The following is a 21793-nucleotide window of genomic DNA, read 5'->3' as shown; positions in this document are numbered from 1 at the left end:
CTAAGGGTCATCTAGTCCAGCCCCCATTCGTCCTAACGGGACAGCCTCCACCGTGAATGTGAGGAGAATATGAACAATATGATAATATGGGGCGGGGCGGGATGTACGCCACGTCGAGCTCCTCGCAGAAAAGGTGGCTGGAAACCTAATAATTACCGTAAGATGTTGGAGGGCCATCTGTCAGGGATTATTTAGTTGCGATTCCTGCATAGGATTGGACTAGATGACCCTGGGGGGCGGGGTCCCATCCTATTCTATGATCCGACGATTCTACCAAATAAAAAAACCAGCACTTCCCCCAAAAACCTGCACAGCAAGGCTGTGACAGTGTCACTCCGCCTCTTGGAAAGAGCCCCCACCCCGCCTTCATCCAGGATTTTTCACCTGGACAGCCGAGATCGCGAGAGCCTCGGCTTTGCCTGCGTCTCTAATCGTGGTCGCGGATTGAGATGACTGGGGCAGCTCCGTGACCACAACACGGCGCGGAGGAAGTTTGGGGATGTTGCGCAGCCAAGCCCCCTGCCCTCGAAGGGTGGTTTTGGGGGGGGGTCTGATCGCCAGGGTGGCCAGGCTTGCCTTGCGGAGCTGAATTCAGAGTAGCTCTCAGCATCAGGCGGAGCAGAGGAGAGCAGAGGATCTCCCTTCTCCGGAGCGCAATACAGTCGACGGGGCGGGAAGGAAAACCCGGTTTGCAGGCGCGCCCACCTCTCGCGCAGCGGAGGCGAAGGAGGCGACGGAGAGGCGGGGAGCACCGTCCACTTTCTCCGGCTCAGGCAGCCGAGCAAGGAGCGCTCGGCTGCTGCCGTCACCGCCGCCGTCTGGCGGGAGAATCCCCCGGTCCAGCGGTGGGGAGCGGGAGTGGGCGGCGCTCCAGAGAAGAGGGAGGGCAGAAGAGGAGGCGGTGGCGAAGAGAGGGAGTGAGTCAGTGAGCCGCTGCAGCCTGCGCTCTCCCCGGGGCTGCAACTCAAGACTACCTATGTGCATACTCCTTGCCTGGACACGTCTTGACAAACTTGGATTTTTTTCCCTTCTCCTCCCGCTTTCCTCTGACTCCCTTCCCACAACATACCAAGTTTTTAAACACCGGATGGGTTTAATCCGGCATGCAGCCACCTGGGATATGGAGACAGGCGCCAGATCTCCCGGGCGCTGCTGGAATACGCTGCTGCCGGGCAAAGTTGGCTTTCGATTTTGATGCATGCCTCGCTTGGGGACCCGAGTCCGCCGGAATGGACTGAAAGCAAAGCGGGACTGGCTTGAGGGACGAGACACACGTTGCACCCAGCTGGCCTGGTTGGTGAGTTGACGGTTCTTTTCCTCCCTTCGCTTCTTTCCGTTGAGTGGCAAAGAGAGTGTTGGGCTACTTAATGCATTCAGATGCTTCTGCGCAACTATAGTTTCGTGGTTGCAATTGATCTGGCCGTCCTGTCTCAATATTGCACGGATCAATAAACGCCCCCGCACTCTCCTGTTTCCCCCTCCCCCGCACTCTACCTTTCTAGGGCGAGAGAGACGCGGCTAGCTCCTGCAAAAGCCCGCGCCCTTCCGAACGCGATTTAAGTAGCCTTGTTGCAAATTTATTTTTTAATTGCTACCGGGGTTTTGCATTTCCCCCCCCTCTCCTTGTAAAGCGCAACTTGTTTTAGAAATGGTGCCTTTGGGAAGGAGAAGCAGGGAATCCGCTCGTTTGTATTGTGGCGCAGCGCCCTCCAGTCGCCGGTTAGGGACGCAGCAGCTCCGTTCGTAGCCTGGGTCCCGTCACAAGCTCAGCCAAGTTCAGCATTGTCCGGAGGAGACACGAGGGGACACGAGGAGGGCTCCCTATATGCATTGTCCTCTCGCTACTTTGTGTGTGTGCGTGTCCCCCTCCGCCCGCCCTCGTACTGCTGGTTTCTCGGCGTAAGGTGAGCCTCGAGGGCGACCCGTCGTTTCTCCTTTCACTCCACATGCGGGGGGGGGGGGGGAATGCGATTTATACGTCGAGCGTTTTTATAGCGCCTTGATCGTCGGCCACATATTTAGCTCTTGCCTCGAGGGGACAATTTTTAATGCAACCGGGAAGGGGGTGGGGAAGAGAGAGAATCAAGAAAAATTGAGAGACTAGTACGAAGTGAAGGCTGGGTTTGGGTGATCTGCCTTATCTCTTGTTCTCCCCCTCCCCACTTTTTTGCTGCCTTTCCGTGGCAAAAAAGGTAGTTTCCTTCCAAATAATTAAGTTTCTCGGGGGCGGAAGAGGAGCGTGGCGGAGAGCTGGGGGATTGGGGTGGCGGTGGCAAGTGTCTGATCACTATGACCCATGGGGCCGAGGTCCCTAGCCCGCCCATAAAATATTTGAGGGGGGCACCCCCCAAAAGTGGATGGGCATTGCCATTCAAATACTGTGGGTGGGTGCAATCATGCGGTCGATTATGTGAGGAGGGGCTTACCAGTTCCTCCAATATTTTATTCAAGTTGGCGCCAGGAACCAAGAGTGCCAACCCAACTTAAATATTGGGGAGCAGGTAAGCCCCGCCCCACATAATCGATAACGCACGCCATTTGAATGGTAATACTCATCAACTTTGGGGAGACCTGGTGCCCTCAAATATTTTAGGGGGGCCAAGAAAGGACTCCAAGCCCATAGGAGTTGGTTCCTTCTTTCAGGTTCCTTCTTTTCCTATTCTGACTCGGTTCGGAACAAGCTTCGATGGAGGAAAGAGTTTAGGAGCGCTGTATTGCTCTTCCGATCCACACTTGGACAAGCCCGTTTCCCCGAAAGGTTCATTCCGAAAGCGTCTGGCGGTTTCACGTGTCATCATGCACTGCGACCCTCACACCCCACTTTAGAAACCTGACCGCTCTTATCTTTTATTGGACCGGTTCGGTTCTCAGCACTTCAGGGAAACCGACCTAAGCCGTGTCTACTCGGGAGTAAGCCTATTGAGTCCAGTGGGATTTACCTTCGAGTAAACAGCGCCTTGATCGGCACCGATGCGCCACAGAAGAGAACGGGGACTAAGCTTGCACTTCAGAAACCGTTCACCTGATAGAAAGCTTCACTGCATTCAGTAGGATTCGAATCTGCGTAGGAATGATTAGGACTGTGCTGTAAATCACCTTAATCCTATTCGCTTCTACTTTGCAACTAGGTGATGGGTGGTTTTCCAGTTTGGTTAGGTGAGGGGCTGGGCCCTGCCAGGAAAAAACAAGATCATTTTCTCCAGAGTAAGCGATTTACAAAGTGGGTTTGTGCATGTCTGCTCGAAAGTGAGGCTCGCTGGATGTGTCAGATGAGGGAATATTATACACATTTACCTGGGAGGAAGCCCCATTTTTGCTTCTAAGTAGACCTGCAGAGAGGGCTGGTTAGCTAGAGGCTATTCCGGAGCGATTGGGGAACGGGAGGCCTGCGATTGCTCCGTTTGATAGCAGTTTGCCAACTCCTGTTGGTAGACAGCGGCAGTGCGCTCCTTCTCCACCTCCTATAGAAATTTACTGTGCCGACAGATATTGGTCGGTTCCGGGTATTCCCACTTCCAGGGAGTGCAGGTTGCCGATTTTCACATGCATGTATACAATCCTTTCAACAGAGCGAGCGATCTGCTGCTTGGTGGGTTTTTATTTATTTAATCCTCCTCGCCTTTACAGAGTGCTTTCGAGACGTGCCATGAAATGTCTTGCTAGTATTGGCGTACAGTACTTTTTAAAATATTGAAACTCTGAAATAGAATCCGAAGCCCTCCCATTTTCCCTGAGTTTTCCCCTCCCCCAGGGGAGGGGGGGCAGCTGTCTCTGTTCCTATTGGAGAGCCCCATATGGAGTCCGGTCTCTCCGAAACAAGGCAGCCATGCATCTAGGTCTCTCCTTGGAAATCCATACTCCTACGAGTAAGTAGCTAAAATCTCGAAACTGCCCTCCCTTTTTTGTGTGTGAGATTCAAAGTGGAATTAGGAGCGGGTGGAGAAGATGAATGGAAATTCTTACTAGCGCTGAAGCCCAATTTCTAGCCGCCCTTGCCAGCTAACAAACAGACCCATCTTGTGCTATGCAGAGCTAGGCGCGCATAAAGCTCTGTTTAGTTTTCACAGGAGTTAACAGTACGGTGTGGCTCTGGGAGTGAAGTCCGTTGAAGTTGCTTTTCCGATCAGGGACTGGCTGTCGTTTGCGCTGCATCATAAACTGCTGCAATCCAAAATGCTTCGGGAGTGGGACTTGCTCATGAGTAAACCTGTTAAATAGTGTGCATGTGTCTGGCCGGATCCCGTTGGTTGAATGAGTGGAACTTGGTTGCAGTCGTATACCAATTTACCTGGGAATAAATCCCATTGAACCAAGTAGGAGTTACTTGCCTGGGCATGTATATAGGTGATACAGTACACTGTATCAGATACAGTATCATAGGATTGGGTGGCAAACTGATCATCGTTATTCTATGAACAATAACTACTTTTTTGGCCACCCAAGTTTTTTAAAACTTTATTTGCAGATGTCCATTCTGCTCTCTGGAGGATTTTTTTTTTAATTAAGTTAGAAGGAACTCCTTTAATTCAAGATACGTAAGTGCATTCAAAGCTGTCCGGGCCTCCCAAGATGGTATTTTTGTCCTTCCCGTCTTTAATTTCTGGCTGGGTAATAAGGGGGATGCTGGGAATTGCGCTGCAGGGCGTAGCATGGGGCGCGCTTTGCAAGGCTGGAATTTTGCAGAATGTGAGGTTAGCTTAGCCCAGCTGTGCACGGAAGTGCTGGCGATTATTTATTACGCTCTCCAAAGCGGAGTCGCTGGGAGGTTTGGGCGGTGGAGTGTTAAAAGCCCTGGAGGAGGGAAGATTTGGTTTGCGGAGGCTTCCTTTTTAGGGCTTGCGGCACAATGAGGCGAACTCTCGAGTAATTATAGGCTTGGGAACGCGATGAGACGTATTCAAGAGCAGATTGCAATAATTCTCTGCGGAAACCCGGGCGGTTGGAAACAACAAACTTTGAGAACGGAGTGTTGCCTTTTCTTTTAATTAAAAAGAAAGAAAGCATGAAAGATCCCTTGTTCTCGCTTTCTTGATTTATGACATCATCGACCTCATGAATTAAAAGCAGATCTTTGAGCCACCGAGGAAAGGATTAACTAGAGTGTTAATTAACAGGACCGAGAGACCAAACGTCATTACTCACGAGTAAGCCCCACTGTGATTTTTTGGGGGGGGGGTGTTGGGATGTGTTGCTTGGAAAGCTCGATCCTGTGCACGTTCAATGGGTCTTACTCCCAGGTAAACGTGTCTCCCAGCCCTTGCTTCAAAGTGATTTCCTCTGAATTGCGCCGGGACCCACTTCGGAGCCAACGTGGCCCGATCCGAAGCTGTTCCTCGGTGCGAATACGTTTCAAGTGAGATTTACTCCCGAGGAAGCCTTCCCGGCTCCTTTCTGCGTTTGCTCTCGGCTCTTTCCCAGCTTGATTTGCTCCTTTCCTTAGAAAAGGGGAGTGGGAAAGAAAGAAAGAAAGATAGTGGTGGCGTTTGATCTGCAGGCTTATAATCACTCCGGAGCCAGATGGTGGCGAGGCGCGGAGCCGCTGAAAAGTGTGGTTTTGGTTTTCATGCCAGAGAAATTAGTTCCGGAGGCGGTTTGTGGCGGCTGCCCCTGCTTTTGGCGGAGGAATCCGGGGGCGAGAGAGAGAGAGAGCCGCTCCGGAGAAAGGAGACCGGCGAGGGACGGAGGGGAAAGAAAGAAAAGAAAGCGCGAGCTCGCGAGGAGACGCTGCCCGGCTGCTGGCCATGCCGGACGGGGAGCTCCAGGTCCCTCGGGTGGGGAAGCGGCTTCCCCCTCGGGCGAGGCAGCTCTGAGCGGCGAGGAACAGGGCGCCTGCTCGCCCTTGCCCGGGGGAGAAACTTCGTGGGAAGAAAGTTGTTGGAGAGCTAGCAGGGCGCCTTCTTCCCCGCCCGAGGCGCCGCGGAGGAGAAAGTCGGGAAACAGGGCGCACTGGAGAAGTTGGAGCCGGACTTGAGGCAGGTAGCGACGGGCGGCGCTTGGTGCCTTGGTTTCTTCTTCCCCTCCCCCTTCTTGCCCCTAGAGAGTCGTACCCCCCCCCCCAGCGGAGGTGGGATGGCTGGGGAGGGGGGTGGACTCGACGTGAGGCGACTAGCAAGTGGGGCGCGAGGGGCAGCGCGGAGCTATTGTGCTGCTGCTGCTGCCGCCGTGAGCCGGTCAGGGCAATACCAAGGGGGGCGGGGGGTGTTGACTTGCCAAATCTGCTCTCTTCTAAACTCCCCAGGATAGGTTACTATAATATCTTGTTGCTGTGTTATCTTGGCTTTTGTGTAGCCCTTAATGTTGGGAGGACAGAGCACAATCCAGCCGAACAGGAGGATTCCAGCAAAAGTGCCAACTTCAATAAAATATTTTTTTTGGGGGGGACCCACATAGTCGATCCCACGAGTTTGAATGGCAATGCCCATTAACTTTCAGGAGCTCTCAGATTTTTTTGGGGGGGGCAGAGGGACCTCGGCCCCTAGGAGTTCGCTCCTATGGATTATAGGGTCTTTGTCTTTGATTTCGGGACAGCCTAAGTTACAGCTGCTCCAACACCAGGGAGAAGGAGTTCCCCAAGTTTTTCATAGTTGGAAGGGACTCTTGAGGTCAAACCACCTGCAATACAGGAGTATGCAGGTGGCCCTATGAGGATTGAACCTGCGACCTTTCCATTACCAGCACCACACTCTAACCATTTGAGCCAACTGTGGCTTTTGTTAAAACAGTACTATCTTTCCCTCCGCTCATCGTCCCCAGAACCCATTTATTACCTGGCTGAGCTGATGAAAAATGGGAGAACATGAAGAGTAATTATCTCTTTCCTTATTAGCAGACAGTGGAAGAGAGAGAATAGTTAACTATGGACTGAGGTTGTGATTTTTCTTCTTAGGACTCCCAGAATTGTCTGGAGGGGGAGAGCAAAGCTTGATTTACTTTCCTATCCTTAGTAGAAGGTGTGCGTAAGTTCTCTCTCTGTGTTATGCTTGTAATGGCAGAGTGTATACTCCTTACCAAGAGTAGGGTATTGTGAATCATCCCCCACCCCCCAGCCCTGGAAATACCTTGGGTGTAACTCCCATTGCAGTTCCACATTTAATTCCCATCAGTTTCAGCAGGAAAGCTAAGCCCAGGCTTATCCGTGCAATTCTATTTATTTATTAAAATATTTGTAGACTGCTTACCCTCCAAAAAATTCAAAGCGGTATACAAAAAAAAAAAAAGCCATACAATGCCAACACCCAGAACAGCATAAAATACAGTTCAGGCTTGCAGTGTCCAGTAAAATACAATAAATTAATCAGCTTATTTATTCAGATCATTGGCATTTACTCCTTGCAAACTATCTCCCCCCCATGATTAAGGAAATAAACCCTGCTGGATCAGTCAAATATCCTCTCTTGACAAGCATACTCCAACTGTGGCCAACCAAATTCCACTGGGACATCAGTGGGACTTCAAAGTGCTCAACCTTGCCTGAGTGGTGGCCTTGATCTTTCTTTTCTTTTCTTTTTTGTTGGCAGTTTCTGCAGTAGCTTGACCCTTATACTCTTTTTGAAGGATAAATACCAGAGTTGTTCAGAGAGGAAGAACTCAAAAGTAATTATTGTAGGCTACAATCTTAAAACACACTTTCTAGAGAGTAATCCCCACTGAATACAGTGGGACTTTCTTCCAAGTAAACTTTAATAGGATTTTGCTTTTGCCTCATGTTCTGATAAAATACAAAATAACCTGCACATTATGGTAATGCAGCCAACAAAAGGATTATTATGGTCTTCTTTCTACAGTTAAGTGTATGTGCAATCTTGAGTAAAGCTTCAATGATCTAAACCCGCCTATGCTTTCAGGTTCAGAATTGAGCAGTTTGCAAGTGGTAGTCATGTGCTTTGTTGAATAAGTGATGGTTGGAATAAACAGTTTGGCACATGCAATTTTATAAAAAGTTGAAATGGTTATTTATCATAGAGGAATGGTTTATTTCTTCTTGTTGAGTTCTTCGATGATAACTGCACTCAGGATTTTAGTGAACTACTGCAATATCATGGGTTGTATACAATGCTGCCTGAATCACCTTCCACTTGTGCAGTGGGACTGCCCCATCCTCTTCTCTTCCTGTGCACCCCAAAAATCTGTTGCAGAGGGTCCCCCAACCCTCTGGAGCAACCTTTGAGGGTGCTCTGGGGCCTGCAGAGAAGAGGAGGTGGATGATTTGTTGCACAAGCAGAAGTCCGTTGCGTGCAATCCCATGTATTAGGGTTAATCCTAGCACTTCCTAGAGTTTCTGTTGTTGGTCACATAACATTAAGTGCAATTAAGCATGTTGGGAAGCTAGTATGATGAACAGCTTCTGGCATCTCTCTTTTCTGAATTGTTCAAGAGCAGAATTGGAACATTGATTCAGTTTCTTCCCATCTTTCTAAAAAAATACTTGGGCAAATCACTTTATTTTAAAGCATTTTATAATCTGCTTAATATTTTAAAAACTCATGTGGGTTTGTAGCCTTTGGTAAAGGGTAAAGTAGGTAAAAAGAAGACTTAATTTCTTCTGTAGTATATTTTTGCTTTCCAGTCAATAGTAGCTCAGAGCTTGAATGACCTGCCTTTACTTTCCCAATTAGAATCATAGCCATTAGAAAGACAGAAAGTACAGGTGTAAAGGCACTACAGCTATTATTCAATATAGTGGTATTTGGGTGGCATTACTGAAGTTGTTTCCCCTCCCTCTTCCTGTGGGACAGAAAAGGGCAGGTAAGATAGTTGGGCGTTTCTTTCTCTTATCTCAGAAACAGTGCTGCATCATTCTGCCTGATCAAAGGTGTGCTGTGGTGCTTTTGCCCAAGAGAGGCAATTGGCTCTATATGACTGAATTTAACCACTCCTTTCTTGGGTTGGCAAGAATACAGAGGAAGATCATTGCAACTACAGTGGTACCTCGGGTTAAGTACTCAATTCGTTCTGGAGGTCCGTTTTCAACCTGAAACTGTTCTTAACCTGAAGCACCACTTTAGCTAATGGGGCCTCCCGCTGCTGCTGCGCCGCCGGAGCACGATTTCTATTTTCATCCTGAAGCAAAATTCTTAACCCATGGTACTATTTCTGGGTTAGCGGAGTCTGTAACCTGAAGCGTATGTAACCTGAAGTACCACTGTATTAGGAGACAACTGTTATTTAGCCTAGGGAAGTAGCACTAGGTATTGTTTTCAGGGAAATCCCTTGAATTGTAAACTCAGCTTTCAATTTCAGATTTTGGTTTATTGATTTGTAGAGAATACCTTCGTTGTGACTGATAGCATTTATGTCAAGCGAGGGCCTTGTATGGTGGTTCCTTTTCAACAAGTCTATGGGGGGAGTGAGTAGCAAACTTTCCATAATAGTTTGGAAAAGCCTGATTGATATTCTTTTTTGTTTTTGTTTCAGGTTTTTGGAACTTGCCTCCATGGAGAGCCATTTGACCATGTTGCTGCTGCTCCTCTCGCTGCTTGTGCAGCATTTTGGAAACTGTGAAGGGAATCCAAGATTGCATCACACGTCACCAATGCAGTTTACCCAAACTCATTACAATGCCACGGTGTATGAAAACTCTGCGGCCAAGACTTACGTTGGACATCCGGTGAAAATGGGCATTTATATCACGAACTTGCTGTGGGATATAAAATACAAAATAATTTCTGGGGATAACGAGAACTTGTTCAAAGCGGAAGAGTATCTATTGGGAGACTTTTGCTTTTTACGAATACGGACCAAGGGAGGGAACACAGCTATACTTAACAGGGAAGTCAAAGACCATTACGTGTTAACTGTCAAAGCAATAGAGAAGAGCACAAATATGGAAGCTCGTACGAGAGTCCGAGTGCAAGTGTTGGATACAAATGACTTACGGCCTTTGTTTTCTCCAACTTCTTACAGTGTTTCATTGCCTGAGAATACAGCAATAAGGACGAGCATTGCCAGAGTTAGCGCAACAGATGCAGATATTGGAACCAATGGAGAGTTTTATTACAGTTTTAAAGAGAGGACAGATATGTTTGCTATACATCCAACCAGCGGCATAATAGTCCTGACTGGCAGACTTGACTATTCAGAGACAAACATTTATGAAATGGAAATCCTTGCTGTGGATCGTGGGATGAAATTGTATGGCAGTAGTGGCATCAGCAGCATGGCAAGGTTGACTGTTCATATAGAACAGGCGAATGAGTATGCTCCGGTTATCACAGTGCTTACGTTGGCTCCTTCAGAGCTTGACAAGGATCCATCATATGCAATCGTAACAGTTGAGGACAGGGATCACGGTTCAAATGGAGAGGTAGCGTCTTTGAGCATTGTGGCAGGTGACCCTCTTCAGCAGTTTAAAACTGTGAGGACTTTTCCAGGAGGAAAAGAATATAAAATTAAAGCTGTTGGCAGTATCGATTGGGAGAGCCAACTGTTTGGCTATAATCTAACTCTGCAAGCTAAAGATAAAGGAAATCCTCCCAAATTTTCTCCTGTCAAAGTGATTCATGTGGCATCCCCCAAATTTAGATCGGGACCAGTCCAGTTTGAAAGAGCTGTTTACAGGGCAGAAATAAATGAATTTGCCCCTCCAAACACTCCTGTGGTTATGGTAAAAACTCTGCCTACTTATTCCCATTTGAGATACGTGTTTAGAAACGCACCAAGCAAAATCAGATTCCACTTGAATCCTTATACTGGCCTTGTTAGTACTTTAGATCCCATAAATGCACAGCGTGCATCCCATATTGAATTTGACATTATGACAAGTGACAGAAAAGCCTCTGCAACAGTATCGATTAAAGTTATAGATATGAATACTCATTCCCCTGAATTTACCCAGACTTCATATAAAGCTTCGTTTGATGAGAATGTTCCTATAGGTACAAGTGTCATGAGTGTGAATGCAAAAGATCTTGATGAAGGTGAGAATGGCTATGTGACATACAGTATTGCAAATATAAGCCCTGTTCCTTTTGTAATAAACCACTTTACTGGTGTTATCAGTACCTCTGAAAACTTGGATTATGAATTAATGCCAAGAATCTATAAATTGAGAATTCGAGCTTCTGACTGGGGCACACCATATCGCCGAGAAGTTGAAGTCCCTGTTACTATAGCTTTAAATAATTTGAATGATAACACTCCACTGTTTGAGAAAATAAATTGTGAGGGAACAATCCCCAGGGAACTTGTTGTTGGAGAACAAATAACAACTGTGTCTGCTATTGATGCTGATGAGCTGCAGCTGGTACAATACCAAATTGAATCTGGAAATGAATTAGATTTATTTAGTTTAAATCCAAACTCTGGGGTGCTTTCCTTGAAGCAATCATTAGGAGATGGCTTGGGTGCAAAAGCAACTTTTCATAGCTTGAGAATAACAGCCACAGATGGAGAAAATTTGTCAGCCCCATTATATATTAACATTACTGTCATTGCCAGCCGCAAACCAGTATACTTAGAATGTGAAGAGACTGGTGTCGCCAAAATGCTGGCGGAGAAACTTCTGCAGGCAAATAAACTGCATGGTCGTGGTGAAGCTGACGATGTGTTTTTTGACACTTACTCTGTGAATCTGCATGCACCTCAGTTTGGAAATAGCCTTCCCAAAAGCATTGAGGTAAAAGAAGATCAACTCATCGGTTCCAGCATCATACATTTGAATGCTAGTGATCTAGATACTGGTTTCAATGGAAAGCTTGTCTATGCTATCTCTGGAGGTAATAACGATAGCAGCTTTATCATTGGTATGGAGACGGGAATTCTAAAAATCCTTTCTGCCCTTGACCGAGAAGTAAAAGATAAATATACATTGAATATTACTGTTTATGATCTTGGGATACCACAAAAGTCCGACTGGCGTCTTTTAGATATCAGGGTTCTAGATGCCAATGACAATTGTCCAGAATTCTTACAGGATAGCTATTTTGTGGACGTGACCGAAAACACGAACCTAAATACAGAAATCATTCAAATAGAAGCCATAGACAAAGACTTGGGGACTAATGGGGAAGTGAGATACTCTCTTCTTACAGATACTGACACGTTTGCCATTGATAGCGTGACGGGTATTGTGAAAGTTGTGGGGCCTCTGGATCGTGAAGAGCAACCTGTGTATTTTCTGAAAATAGAGGCCAGGGACCAAGCTAAAGAGGAAGCACAGTTATCTTCAACCGTTCTGCTGAAGGTGTCTTTAGAAGATGTCAATGATAATCCTCCGAAATTTATCCCATCCAATTACCGTGTGAAAATTCGAGAAGACCTTCCCGAAGGAACAATCATCACATGGCTAGAAGCCCACGATCCTGACTTGGGCCAGTCAAGCCAAGTGCGGTATAGCCTTTTAGATGGTGGGGATGGAAGTTTTGACGTAGATAAACTTAGTGGAGCAATTCGCGTTGTACAGAGGCTGGATTTTGAGAGAAAACAAGTTTATAATCTGACGGTACGGGCCAAAGACAAAGGCAAACCAGTGTCATTGTCGTCTACCTGTTACATTGAGATTGAAGTAGTTGATGTAAACGAAAACCTTCACCCTCCACGCTTTCCCAGCTTTGTGGATAAAGGTTTTGTAAGCGAAGATGTTCCCATTGGTACTTCAGTGATGACTCTGTCGGCTTATGATGAGGATACAGGGAGAGATGGTGAGATCAGATACTCAATAAGGGATGGATCTGGTGTTGGAATTTTCAAAATAGATGAAGAAACAGGTAAGAACTTGTTACATTCTTCTGGTTTTTATGCAACCTATAACATTGCTTTCAAAATAAGACCTTGAGTTAAATATCCTTGAAACAAACAATAATTTATTTGTGTGCAGCGCATCATAGTGTTTGAAGGCTCTGAAATCAGTGAACGGTGTTTCATTTTTGTTTTTGTGTGAGGGTGGGGCTGGGCCAAGGCAGAAAGGAGCAGTGCTGGAAATACAGAAGACAACGTCATCCCTTGTGCAGGTTCCTATATTCCCATACTTTGGTGCAATATTTAATCGACTTTCTGGGGTATAAGCTCCACTTCCTTCTCAGTTGACTTGGGTTGCACTGTCAGTCCCGGGAACTGCCTATAGGCATTGTCCATAAGAAGGAGCCTTTATTGGAATATTTCTAAAGATACTTTCTTTTATATGGTTAAAAAGTAGCAGCATGCAAAATGTATACAGTGCAACAAAGATGCAAGGCCCAACTGTATGAATGAAGTGGTGTAAACAAGGCAGCATGTTTTAGTGGTCAGATTTACACAGTTGTGTAGGAAAGGTATGAAGTACCTGGGAAACCCAGTTTGAATTAGATTTTTTTCCTGTTGAAAAATCTCCTGGGGTGGGAGATCTTTCATCCTGCATTGTCTCACCGGCAGGCTTCCATATCCTGCATGTTGGTGGTGGGCAGAGCCAGAGAGAAAAAGGGGGCAGAGCAATAAATATAAATACAGTGGTACTTTGGGTTAAGTACTTAATTCGTTCCGGAGGTCTGTTCTTAACCTGAAACTGTTCTTAACCTGAAGCACCACTTTAGCTAATGGGGCTCCTGCTGCCGCCACGCCGCCGGAGCACGATTCTGTTCTCATCCTGAAGCAAAGTTCTTAACCCGAAGTACTATTTCTGGGTTAGCGGAGTCTGTAACCTGAAGTGTATGTAACCTGAAGTGTATGTAACCCGAGGTACCACTGTATTACCTTTGTACAGTAAGCTACATTTCAGCAGCCATGTACCAGTCAAAGACTTCTATATTGCTGAACCCATCTGTCCATCTAGTCAAGAGAATTTAGAATTTAGGAGGCAATTATTGCCTAGGAGTAGACAGCGTTGAGCACTATTAGATTTACTTTAGGGTAAACATGCAGCAAATCCATCTGTTTTTAAGAGAGGCCTGCAAACCACCTTTCCAGTTAAAATTCACTCTTTGACTATCCTGCACAATGCACAAAATGCCCCTAAAATGAAAATAGTCAATATTTACTAATTTTGAGGTGCTGAACACGCCAGTGACAATTAAATGTGTCACTTTGCTCCTGTTTAGGAGATACAAAAATAGTAATGTGTAAACAACTGACTCCGCATTGAGTGCATAATTTCATTTGGCAACGCTGTATTCTTCTAAGACAAACATTTAATATATTTAGGTGCCAGGGACAATGTTTCTCTTCAGGCAAAAACATTTCTCTTCAGCCAGGAGTTTGGCTGATTAACATTTTATGACTTTTTAAACGTGTTTGTGGTAGAGAGTTATTGGGTTGTTTTTGTTTCATTATGTATTTTGTATTCTCGTTTTGTATTTTTTTCTGTTGTGAACCACCCTGGGACCTTCAGGTCTACAAATTTAATAAATTATCATCATCATTACCCAATGCAAGATGAATGGACAGCTAGGAACATTGTCAGGTCACATGATTATTGGAGCTCACTGCCAATTTAGTACAAATGGAACCTGCAACAAAACATTACTGTTGATTCCCTGTTGGAAGTGTTTTTGTCTCTTTTTCTTTCAACCCTTTCTCTTTTTATTTTTTAAAATTTATTATTACATTTATAGCCCAACTTTCCTCTGAGGAGGTCAAAGGGACGTGCATAGTTCTCTGCCTCTCCATTTTATACTCATGCCCAGGGAGGTACATGGACTAGGCTGAGAGACCGTGACTGGCCCGAGGTCACCCAGTTAGCTTCACAAGTGGCGATTTTGAACCCTGGTCTCCCAGATATTAAAGCAACACTCCAACCTGAAGGTTTCAAAGGACAGGTAGACTAATATAGACAGTGGTGCTTGAAGATAGCCTGGATCCTGCTTCTTTATTTTGATGGTGAGATAACGAAAGTGGATGAGGCTTAAATCTGAGTTAGTTTGCATAGGATGGCCCTGTTAGTCCCCAACTGACAAAAGTACAGTGGTACCTCGGATTAAGCACTTAATTCGTTCTGGAGGTCTGTTCTTAACCTGAAACTGTTCTTAACCTGAAGCACCACTTTAGCTAATGGGGCCTCCTGCTGCCGGCTGCGCCGCCGCTGCACAATTTCTGTTCTCATCCTGAAGCAAAGTTCTTAACCTGAGGTAGTATTTCTGCATTAGTGGAGTCTGTAACCTGAAACATATGTAACCTGAAGTGTATGTAACCCGAGATGCCACTGTATGCTGGACTATAATCCTAGAATTCTATATTGGATGCATAGGGTCTGTTTAGCATGCTTTTTAACAAATAAATAAATTGAATCAGAAGCCTAAGACATCCCCGTTGACATAACAGCCACACGATTCTTTAATAATTTGGTTTTGTTTCCAAATGGAAGATGGGCTGCTCTTAAATAAATACTCAGTTTGCTTTTTGATGAGAGAATGTGCTTAGGGCGGTGGTGCTCCTCCTTAAAGATCCTGCTGGAAAACCCTCATAGGAATTGGCAAATAGGATCTCAACATGAAAGCTTGGGGTTCTTCTATTCCTCTCTTTCTGGCTGCTTGAAAGTTAGCATTGTTTAGCAGTGACCCCTATTGACTGGGTCATAGCCTGGTCTGATGAAAACAGCCCAGCCCAGGAGAGAACTGAGATTTACTGACCTTGGGTGTGAAACAGTTGCATTTCGACTGGAGATTTCCTTGTAAATGAGAATCAGTTCATTCAGTGAAGTACGCATGGAGGTGAATTTTTTTTTTAAAAGGTCTGTGTCTTTTCCTTGAAAAACATTTGACAAGCAAAAGGAGTCTTGAAAGGAAATAATTGTCAAAAGCTGTGGAAGGTGGTTCTTGTTATATTGCTGCTGGTACAGCTGTCATATTGCAGATGAATTTCCTATTGAAACATCTGCTTAGCTTTTGAAGTATAGATTAAGGTCAGTGAGGGGAGGTGGGAATGATAGCATAATAACATTTACTCTTTTTCTTTCAAGATTTTACATGTATGATTTGGAAACCTTTTGAAAAGGGATAGACATAGGCCAACAAGGCTTGGCATTCTTCCACTCTTATGTGGCAATCTGTAGCACTCAAATTCTGGAATCCTGTTTTTTAAAGTAGCCTTAATACCAATCAAGAGTCCTGGTTTCTGTCACATGCATAATTCGATGTATATTGCTGACAGTTAAACTTAGAATCTGAATTGCTTCCGCACTCCTGTACCTGCAAGATGCCGCAGCATCTTGTGAAAGAATTAAGAATGTCACTATAGAACTGTAGAGTTGGAGGGATCCCAAAGGTCATCTAGTCCAACCCCCTGCAATGCAGGAATCTCAGCTAAAGCATCCATGCCAGAAGGCCATCCAACCTCTGCTTAAAAGCCTCCAAGGAAGGAGAGTCCATAACCTCCCAAGGGAAACCATTTCACTGTCTAATTTGAATTAGAAATTCAGATAATATTGTTGCAATCCACCCTAATCCCTGAGCACTGTGATATTCCGGAGGTTCCAGGGCTTCACCTAGGGTCTACAGTGGTACCTCAGGTTACATATGCTTCAGGTTACAGACTCCGCTAACCCAGAAATAGTGCTTCAGGTTAAGAACTTTGCTTCAGGTTGAGAACAGAAATCGTGCTCCGGCGGCGCGGTGGCAGTGGGAGGCCCCATTAGCTTAAGTGGTGCTTCAGGTTAAGAACAATTTCAGGTTAAGTACAGACCTCCAGAACGAATTAAGTACTTAACCAGAGGTACCACTGTATTTCCTTTTGGAAATGGGGCACAGTGGTGAGTTTATGGTTTATTTACACCAGTGATGGCCAAACTTTGCCCTCCAGCTGTTTTGGGACTACAACTCCCATCATCCCTAGCTAACAGGACCACTGGTCAGGGATGATGGGAATTGTAGTCCCAAAACAGCTGGAGGGCCAAATTTGGCCATCACTGATTTATACATATATATAAGCTGAGCCTGTGATGAAGGGGTTCACAGCATCAACACCCCAAAAGCGTCTTGTTGCTTCCATAGCCATAGCCTTTGATTCAAACAGACGTCAAACATCATGTGCTACATTTCTGGCTTTTCAGTTTGCTGCCTTTTTGCTTAGTGATGTCACACACAATAAACTCTGCCATTATTTGTACAAGTCAAATGCTTTGTTCTTTTACTGGCCCATCAGCTGGGAGGCTAGCTTGTCTTAGTTAGCTTTGAACACTTCCTAGATCCAGGGATTAGAGTGAACTAGCACTCAGTTTAACATCCAGAAGCTTGATTAAATTCTAACACTTGCTGATTCTCGGGATTATGGTAGTCTTCCACCTACAAACCTAATATAATTGGTGGCTATTTAATATACTGTTTTACTCAACATCTAGGAGGGAAGACAGAAAATGCTGAATATATGGAGATAAGGAACAAATGCTATGCTCTCAAGTTAATGTATCAAATTGTTCAATAATATTATTAATAATATCTGGACTCCTTTCTACATAGAGTTCAACATGGGGAAGCTTTCCGAATCTATCCTAAAAACAACAGGCCCACAACTGAAATGTACAATTACAGAATCACACAGTAACATTTAAAATACTGTTTTACTTTGGATCCTGAACGTCTTGCAAGTCAAACGTTTTGGCCTCCGAATGCCCCAAATCTGGAAGTGAGTGTTCTGGTTTGCAAACCTTCTTTGGAACCGGAATGTCCGATGGGGCTTCTGCGGCTTTTGATTGGCTGCAGGAGCTTCCTGCAGCCAATCAGAAGCCACAGTTTGGTTTCCGAACATTTTGGAAGTGGAATGGACTTCTGGAACGAATTCTGTTCGACTTCCAAGGTATGACTGTATCTGCTTATGCTAGCAGTTCCAGTCCCTTAAGATATTAAAGAGAGGAAGTTATGGACGGTGCCTCAACACAGAAAGGTGTGCTAATCCTCTCTCCTCAACCACTGGGGCAATGCTGAGCAAAGCATGAAGCTTCAGGTGCCTCAAATGAAGGCATGTGTGGAATAATGTGCTTTTGGATGCTTGCCTGATTTTTGCTTTTAAGGTAGAAACCAGCACTTTGCATTTAGAAGCAAAACGTCAGCCAGGCCAATTGATCCAAAACTGAAGAGTGGCTGAATTTTTGTACCAGTTGATGCTTCTAAACCCTTTTCAAAGGAATCTGCCACCGCAAAGAGCATTTCAATAATTTGGGGGTGAAGTTACCAATCAATGGGAACAATGACAAGCCAGCTTACCAACGAAGGCAAAGAGAGGCTTCTCCCAGCCCCCTGCACCACCTGTGAATCCAGAAGCAGTGTAGGATTCTGGAGGTCCTTTCCCATGTATACCATATGTTTCTTCCAGCAAACATACAAACTGTGAACAATGTATATGTCTTTAAACCAGGCTGATTAATCGCTGTGTGTATATGTATGAAAGAGGCATCATCCATGCTTTGCATCAAGGAAGGAACTTGTGATCCTCCAGATGTTCTTCAATCCTAGCTCCTATCAGCCCCAGCCAACGTGGCAATTGGTGAGGAATGATAGGAGTTGTAGTCCTGCATATTCTGGAGGGTTCCCAGTCACTGATTTACATGTTGCTTGGAGATAATTAGTTTTATATACTTCAGACACATTTGCTTCACAAATTGGAGCTTTTGTATGTACCTCAAATGGCGGCATCTTAATGTATTGTGTTATTGGACTTCAGAGTCATAGGTTGGTTGGTTGGTTGTTTTTTTAAGTCAGTAAGTGTTTAAGGACAAATAATTAAAATCCATGTGCAAGGAAAGGGGACTTAACACCTGATCATTTTTTTGTGCAAAGATTATACATTGTGTACATGCTCACTTGTGAGGCCGCACACATAAGCATTTGATTGATAAAATAACAATGGCTTGAAGGCTGGAATAGCTTCCTGATGCCTATACCTGTGTCACAATGAACACTTGGAGCTTGCTGCACAAGTGAGGTGTGCATTTTCTTTTCTATAGAGAGGTTATCTACATTAAAGTAAAAGGTCAGATATGAAGTGGGCTACGATCTCTTTAAAAAGCGAAGAATTTTTAGCCTCAGGATCAAGTATCTCACAGCCTTTGCTTGCAGTGAAGCTGGAACATGCTCTGCTTTACCTTTGGTCAAAAGTTAAAAGGGGTCCCATGACTCGCTTCGTATTATGTGAGAACAGCAGGCGTTTCCATTTAGAACTTCTGCTTGCCTTTAATATTCTGTCTTTTTATGTTAAAATTGGCATGTCTTGTCAGACTTACTCTTGCAGACAGGAATTTTGCAACTGTTTAACTAATTGGGTGTGTTCCATAGCCCTGGGGACTGTTCCTTCACCTTTCTTGGGTAGTTTAAGAATCCATTCTCCCCCCCTTTCCCCCCTCCAACTTGTCTGTCTCCCCACTATTTCTTTTGGTGTGAGTGCTGTAAGGGAGGAAAATACAAATATGATTAACACAGACCAAAGGCTATCTGAAAGTTTCTGCAAGTGTTGCAGTTGAATTAAAGTTCATACTGTATTTCTTTCTTGTTACTCAGTGCCTGCTTCTCAGTGAGCAGAAAAAGAGGGGGGAACGGGGAGTGGTATCACGGGGAGGTACAGGCAACAACCGATTTGCATGGATGTTATGCTCCTGAATCCTGCGCATGTTGGTGGAGCAGGCATAAGCCTGCTCTGGCCACTTCCAGGTTGGAGTGATGTGCACATGCGCAGTCATGCATCAATTGGATGTGCGTAAGTTGGTCGTTGCCTGTACAACAATATGCGCTGAATGATGATGTCCTGGTGCGATTTGCCTCAGTCCCAAATTTTTGGCTCCTAATAATGTATGAGTAGCGCTTAGTAACCAGGCATGCATTGAACCCTTACTGAGAAGGGAAATTCTGTATGTTGGAGCACTGTCGTTATGCTGATGCCTTTATCTTTGTATCTAAATCAGCACAGATGGCAGGCTACTGCTGCAAGTGGCCTTGTGCCACTGCAGTGTGTACTCAAAAAAGCTAAACAATGGTTCTTTCACATCATGGAGCAGAGCTATGTGTCTCCTGCACCAGCTGCCAGTGAGCTAATGGGCTCAATGCAAGGTGTCAGTACTAGAATGGATGCAAAGCCCTAAATGGCTTGAGACCCAAGGAGCTTTAAAAGCACCCTTTCCCCAATATCAACCACTTGCAACTGGCTCTGTTGATGGTGCTACCATTGGGGGTTGGCAGGGCCTTTTTGTTGGTGGGTCCATGTTGAGGGAATGCCTTGTTGTGAGTCCCTGTCAACCAGGTAACACCCAATGGCAGCACCACAGTGTCTCCCTCATTATTAACTTACAGGTGAAATTCAAAAACATGTTTCCCCCAAGTATTTGAATATACTGTTCCTGGCAACACTGACATTATATTCCCTGTAAAAGAAGGCAAATGCTTGTTTGTTTTCAGAAGTTTTAATCGCATTGTATTATTGATGACGCCCTGGGCTCCTTTGGGAGGAAGGCTGGGAAATAAATTTAATGAATAAATTATTGGTGCGGAACCTGTGGCTTTCCAGGTGTTGCAGAAGTCCAACTTTTAGTGGCCTCCCAGCTGGCATGGTCCATGGAGGGAGATGGTGGGAGTTGCAGTCTAGCAACTCTTTTAGAGCCACAGGCACTGAGCAGCATTTGAATCCCTAGCTTGCTGACCAATTGAGCCTCCAAACAGCAGGTGAGGTGATAAACCTGTGTCTGGATTGCACCACCTCAGGTCGCAGATCATGTGCTTAAATGTTTCTCCATAGCAACAACAAAAAGAAAAGCATTGTGGAAGCTATAAAACTTCCTCCCAATATCTAATTTGCTATACGAACAGGTTAATATTTTAACGCGCAGACACAGTCCTATCAGGAGTGCAGACTAAAGTGGTAGAATTGAGAAATAGGTTTACCTCCTCATTCAATGAAGCAGAAACACAGCGCTTAGTTAAACTGGAACTCCCTCCTCCAGTGATGGGCACCAACTTGGATGGCTTTAAAAGATGGAACCAATTCATGGAGGAGAGGGCTATCTCTGGCCATCTGCTATGATGGCTATGCCCTCCCTCCACAGTTGGAGGCAACAGTGCTTCCAAATACCAGTTGCCGAATGCCACAGGTGGGAAAGGGCTCTTGTGCTCATGTTCTGCTTGCTGGTTTCCCACAGGTATCTCGTTGGCCCTTGTGAGAACAGGACTCTGGACTAGATAGGTAATTGGCCTGGTGCAGCAGGCTCTTCTCACGTTCTCACCTTCTGTTGGAGAGAACTAAGCCTAACATGCAACAAACAGACACCACCCATTGCCTAGAATGATGCTTGAAGGTGATCGGTTTCTACCATTCTGTAGAACTTCACAAGCCCTTTTCCTCTTCGGTCTGATGTACATTTTATACTATCCACTACCTGGTCACATCTTCATTCTGTGACTTTTCACTCCACTTGTAAGACTATTAGTGCTGGTTTCTCCAGGTCTCATTCCTCTCCAGCCCCACAGTGCACCTTATTTTGATGTGTAAACAAGAGAAGCATACTGTGGCAGCCACTGCTAGGCATTACAGTGGACGCTCGGGTTGTGAACATGATCCGTGTGGGAAGCATGCACAGGTTGTGATTCTGCGCTTCTGCGCATGCACAAAGTGCAATTTAGTGCTTCTGCGCAAGCACCAAAACCCGGAAGTAACCAATTTTGGTACTTCTGGGTTTGGCGCAGTGTGCAACCTGAAATCACGTAACCCGAAGCATCTAGGTATGACTGTACACTAGGGAATTTATGTGTGGAAAATCACAATGATAAAGAAACAGGGGACCAAATGCTGTCACATGTGTCCCAGCAATTAACTTTGGCTTGGGGAAATCGGTATACAGTAGCAGTGAGCTTCCCACCCCCACCCTATCCTCTTTTTGGCTGGGGTCCTAATCTGTTGTGCTGTGAAAAAT

At 45.4% G+C, this 21793-nt stretch overlaps 1 protein-coding gene across 5 annotated transcripts in view; it reads left to right on the top strand.

Moving 5' to 3' along the window:
• The first annotated feature begins 910 nt into the window (after window positions 1-910).
• The window catches only part of FAT1 (FAT atypical cadherin 1), a 116148-nt gene continuing 95265 nt past the window's right edge, over window positions 911-21793 (top strand). For 2 of the 5 annotated variants that reach the window (XR_014172052.1, XM_081926489.1), the window contains exons 1-2: window positions 911-1297; window positions 9415-12704. Coding sequence is in view for 4 of the 5 variants with exons in the window: in XM_081926489.1 (XP_081782615.1) it covers window positions 9434-12704 (3271 nt within the window). In the remaining variant the exon portion in view is untranslated. Of the gene's footprint in view, window positions 1298-3809; window positions 3867-9414; window positions 12705-21793 lie in introns of those variants that run through there. The other 3 variants (XM_081926488.1, XM_081926486.1, XM_081926487.1) reach the window with 2 other exon arrangements.

Source organism: Podarcis melisellensis (genome assembly GCF_964234715.1).
Source record: "Podarcis melisellensis genome assembly, chromosome: 9".
NCBI lineage: Eukaryota > Metazoa > Chordata > Lepidosauria > Squamata > Lacertidae > Podarcis > Podarcis melisellensis.
Note: the sequence above shows the minus strand (reverse complement) of the source record. Positions and strands in the feature narration are given on the sequence as shown.